The 4,102-nt window shown below is 41.2% G+C and overlaps 1 protein-coding gene across 1 annotated transcript in view; it reads left to right on the forward strand.

Moving 5' to 3' along the window:
* Positions 1-942: 942 nt before the first annotated feature.
* CASD1 (CAS1 domain containing 1) overlaps positions 943-4,102 on the forward strand; it is a 44,237-nt gene continuing 41,077 nt past the window's right edge. The window contains exon 1 of the mRNA XM_015811576.1: positions 943-1,137. Coding sequence (XP_015667062.1) covers positions 1,005-1,137 — 133 coding nt within the window. The 5' untranslated portion in view covers positions 943-1,004. The remainder of the gene's footprint in view (positions 1,138-4,102) is intronic.

Below are 4,102 nucleotides of genomic sequence, written 5' to 3' on the forward strand. Positions count from 1 at the left end.
ACCATTGTGTTGGTGTTGCAATAAAGAAGGACTGTTTGGAACTCCTTGCTTCGTCTCAATGCCTCTTTCCCGAAAACAGAACATAGATGACGGTCTGAAAAATGAAATTTGAATCCCAGGGAGGACAAATACACAGAGAGTCTCAGAACAGACCCTTCCTAGTTTTCGGGAGAGTAAAAGATGGGCTATTTTCACATTTGCAAGATACTGTTAAACTAACCTTACATAAAGATAGGACGAGTACGCACTCAGTGATCTGCTCTCCGCCTGGATACCTCGTAGGTACGGCTAATAAGCAGCTGCGAAGCGCTACCCTTGCAGTTTAAGCAGGTGACAAAAAAGGATTTTTTTACATAATTTCCTCATTCACCATGAACCCGAGTGCCATGAGAGGAGGAAAAAGACGATTACGGGGGAGGGGGGGAGGTTTATTCCTCCAAGTCTCCCTATCCTCTCAGCTCTCCACGGAGCGCCGCGTTGGCTTTCACGGGGACGGTAGCACAGATGATCAACAGAAGAACTGTAGCCCCGAAGCCAGTGTTTCTCAACCTTGACAACTTGAAATTGTATAGACTTCAACTCCCAAGTTTCCTCACCCAGCCTCCCATGGATGGCTTGGGAATTCTGGGAGTTGAAGTCCGCCTATGTTCCAATTGTTAAGTTTTGGGGAACGCTGCCCGAGGCCATCGCCCCCAGAGACCGCAGATCCGGTGCACGTGTTCCTGGCTGCAGAGTTGTAAAGGTGACGAGGAGGAAGAGAAAGCAAGGGAGGGTCTGCGCCGCTGACAGAGGCGGCGGGACGCTGACCAGGAGTGACCCAAACGAGCGGTAGTGACGCCCTCTCAGCTGCGGCTGGGCCGTTCATCTACTTGCCTTTCCGCCGCCTCCGGTGGCGGCGTCGGCGGCAGCAGCAGCTGCTTTCGCCTTCCCTCCTGGGAGCCCAGCGCTGCCCGTGTGCGCCTCCCGCCCGCTTCTTCGCGCACAGTTGTCATGGAGGAGCCAAGATGGCGGCCCTGGCCTACAGCTTGGGCAAACGGGAGATCAATCACTACTTCAGCGTGAGGAGCGCCAAAGCGCTGGCGCTGGGCGCTGTTCTCCTGCTCACTGCCTGCTACGCCGTCTCCCGTCGGTATCAAGGTGAGTAAAGAGCAGGCAGACCGGAACGACCATGACAGCAGCCGGGAGAGTTCTAAGGAGAGGAAACCAATTCGGGGATACGGTCGCGAAAGGTAGGCGCGCAGTCCGCTTCGTCTCCTGGAGGAGTGTGTCACAGGCTTCTTCGGATCGGAAGGGATGGTCAGTTGGGAGCGGGACCTTTGAGCTGAGCCTGCTCGTCGTGTATATATTTTTTCTCACGGAACGTAGAAGACCATGTAACGAGGAGGCGGCTAGCATCTGCCCCAGCGAACACCCCTGCTCTGTCTAGCCTCTTTTCCATAAGTTGGGACGGAGACGCGATAATATCTCTATGCTTTGTTCCTTTCGCTTACAGACAAGTGCCTTTTCACCTGTTCAGATAAAGCAGACCCCAGTTAAGCCAAGTATTTCTTCATTTATTACCTGTGCAAGAGATGTAAAGGATTCAGAGTTGTAATCTAAAGAAATTCCCTGCCCTGAGGTCTAAGTCTAATTAGCGCTGCTCATTATAAACAATGGAAGGGATGCATTTTGACAGTCTTGAAGGAAGTGGCTTGATAAGCAAAGTAAATCCTGGAAGATAAGCATGCAATGATATATTTGAACATGAGTTTGAATCCCCTTCATCACTATTTAGGCTTGTCATTCCGAACAACTGGCAACTATGAGGCCAAAATAAGGACCAGAAAAATAGCAGAACCAGTGTAATGATCAGGGAGGCAGTATCTAGTTCAGCAATCATTGATTTGCTACATTGGTGTCCTGTATTCCTTTTCTATGGAGATAGATAGCAAAATGTGTAACATTTGTGTGTGGAATTTAAGTTATTCACATTTAAAATCAACACTTACCCCATTACATCATTCTTTGGTTAATATATAAAAGAACCATATAACCAAAGGCTATTTGAAGAATAGTCCTTAAATCAAAAGAGTAGGAATGTAAAGGAGCAACAGTGTCTTTGCTTCTCTGTGCATTCTGAATTCATTATAATAGGAATTACTTCATATTATGCATAGTATCAAATGGCTGCAGGGTTTGGTACATTGTGAAGATAAGCAAGTATTCAAGTAAAGCTCTGTGTACTTATGTGAGTTTAAAAATTCCAGAAAAAATTAATGTGCTTTCCCATTCAGCATCAAATGACTGGACCAACAGTTAATCCTTGCTTTATAATCATTTGTTTAGCAACCATTCAAAATTATGATGTTGCTGAATAAAATGGATTATAACCAGTCCCCCTGTTTATAATAGTCGCAGCATCCTTGTGGACACAGGATTGTGATTCAGGCATTGGCAACCTTTGTGCATTTAGTACAATTGCAGTGTTATGTGGCCATGTGATCACAATTTGCAACCTTCCCAGCCAGCTTCTGTCAAGCAGAGTAAATAGGAAAGGCAACAGGAAATTGCAAGCTGAGGTTATTTGATATCTCAATCATAACTGCTACTGCCATCATTAAGTGGGGTGATTACAGGATATAATTTGCTTAACAATTGCTTTGCTTATTGATGGAGCTGCCAGTCCCAAGCAAAGTTGGTAAATGAAGACTACTTTTACATTCCCTAAGAGGCACTTTGATTAAATTTCACCGGAGTTGCCACAAAATTCTTAGTATGTTGTTAGTTTTAATATGTTTTTAGCAGATTTCCATGACTAAAGTTCTAAAATTGGATAATGTTTTTAATTCAATCAACTTTTTTCATTTCAGAAAAATCAGGGAGCAAAAGACAGTTGTTGAGTGCTTTTTAACTGGCTATGTATGCCGACACATTGCATTTGACAGTATCTTAATGCTTTAAATGGATGCACAATAAAATAAATGTTATTATAGCAGTAATTGATTACAACACAACATCATGGATATTGTGTAATTAACCTTTAGAGTGGCATAGGTGCCTTATATCTTAATACAATCCAAAATATTTTCAACATAAGTTATAATTCCGGTTTCTCATTTCACATTCTATATTTGATAATAGCTGTATTGACATAGTAAACTTCCCCCTATTCATTTCTGAATAATAGCATTCTGAATGTGACCATGCATCTTTTTTTAATGTAAAAATCCATTGCTAGCAAAAGAGTAGGAGATTCAATTTTGATATTTTCTGAATACATAATGGAGCAGAACCAGCATCTGAATTTGATTCCTGCATATAGTATCTGCTATGAACATTGTCTCATCCAAGTCTTGTGGAAGAATAATTGTTCAGGATTGCTGATATGTGAAATAAGCAATTCATAGATTGTAGGAGACTCCTGAACCCCTTTGCCTATCCAAACCTCCTCTAACTTAATCATCAAATATTGGTTAGTAAAGTTGCAAAAAAAAATGCAGTTTTGAATAATTTTCAAATTGATACATGTGAAAAATGTAGTTTAAAGCCTAATGTCTGTAGCATTCTTTAAAAACAGAATAAGGGATTATATGATACCAAACCATTTACATGCCACAATATAATTCATTCTGCCTCAGTGATCTACCCATTATAACTTTGATTGCTCTCAGAATCATTAAGTGCATTTCTATTCACCAAAAGCTTGCTTACTCTTCTATAATAAATACTTTAGAAAGATTTTTGCTCTGTTTCTCTTTTGGATCTCTGCTTTAAAATATTGTATCTGGATAATCTAGCTTGGTTATCCCCTTTTTGCATCATTGGGTAGATAGGAAATGTCTGATGTAACTCCTAAAGTTCTGTGTTAGAACACATTAAGAAGTTCAATCTGTAGATCCTAAATAACATTAAAATTGCCAACTATTTTTTTTTTTTTTTCATAAAAATTTTATTATTTTCAACATAAAAAAGAAAGCAATCACAAGTACATCACAATTAATGAAAACCCCTCCCCACCCCCCACCCGGACTTCCCAAACCAAATCCCAGGATATTATTCATCTAAAAGTAACCTTATATTAATACCCCTAACTCCACAAAGTATAATTCTACATAAATAGGTG

Source organism: Protobothrops mucrosquamatus, unplaced genomic scaffold (assembly GCF_001527695.2).
Source record: "Protobothrops mucrosquamatus isolate PMUCROS unplaced genomic scaffold, P.Mucros_1.0 scaffold45, whole genome shotgun sequence".
In the NCBI taxonomy this organism is placed as follows: domain Eukaryota; kingdom Metazoa; phylum Chordata; class Lepidosauria; order Squamata; family Viperidae; genus Protobothrops; species Protobothrops mucrosquamatus.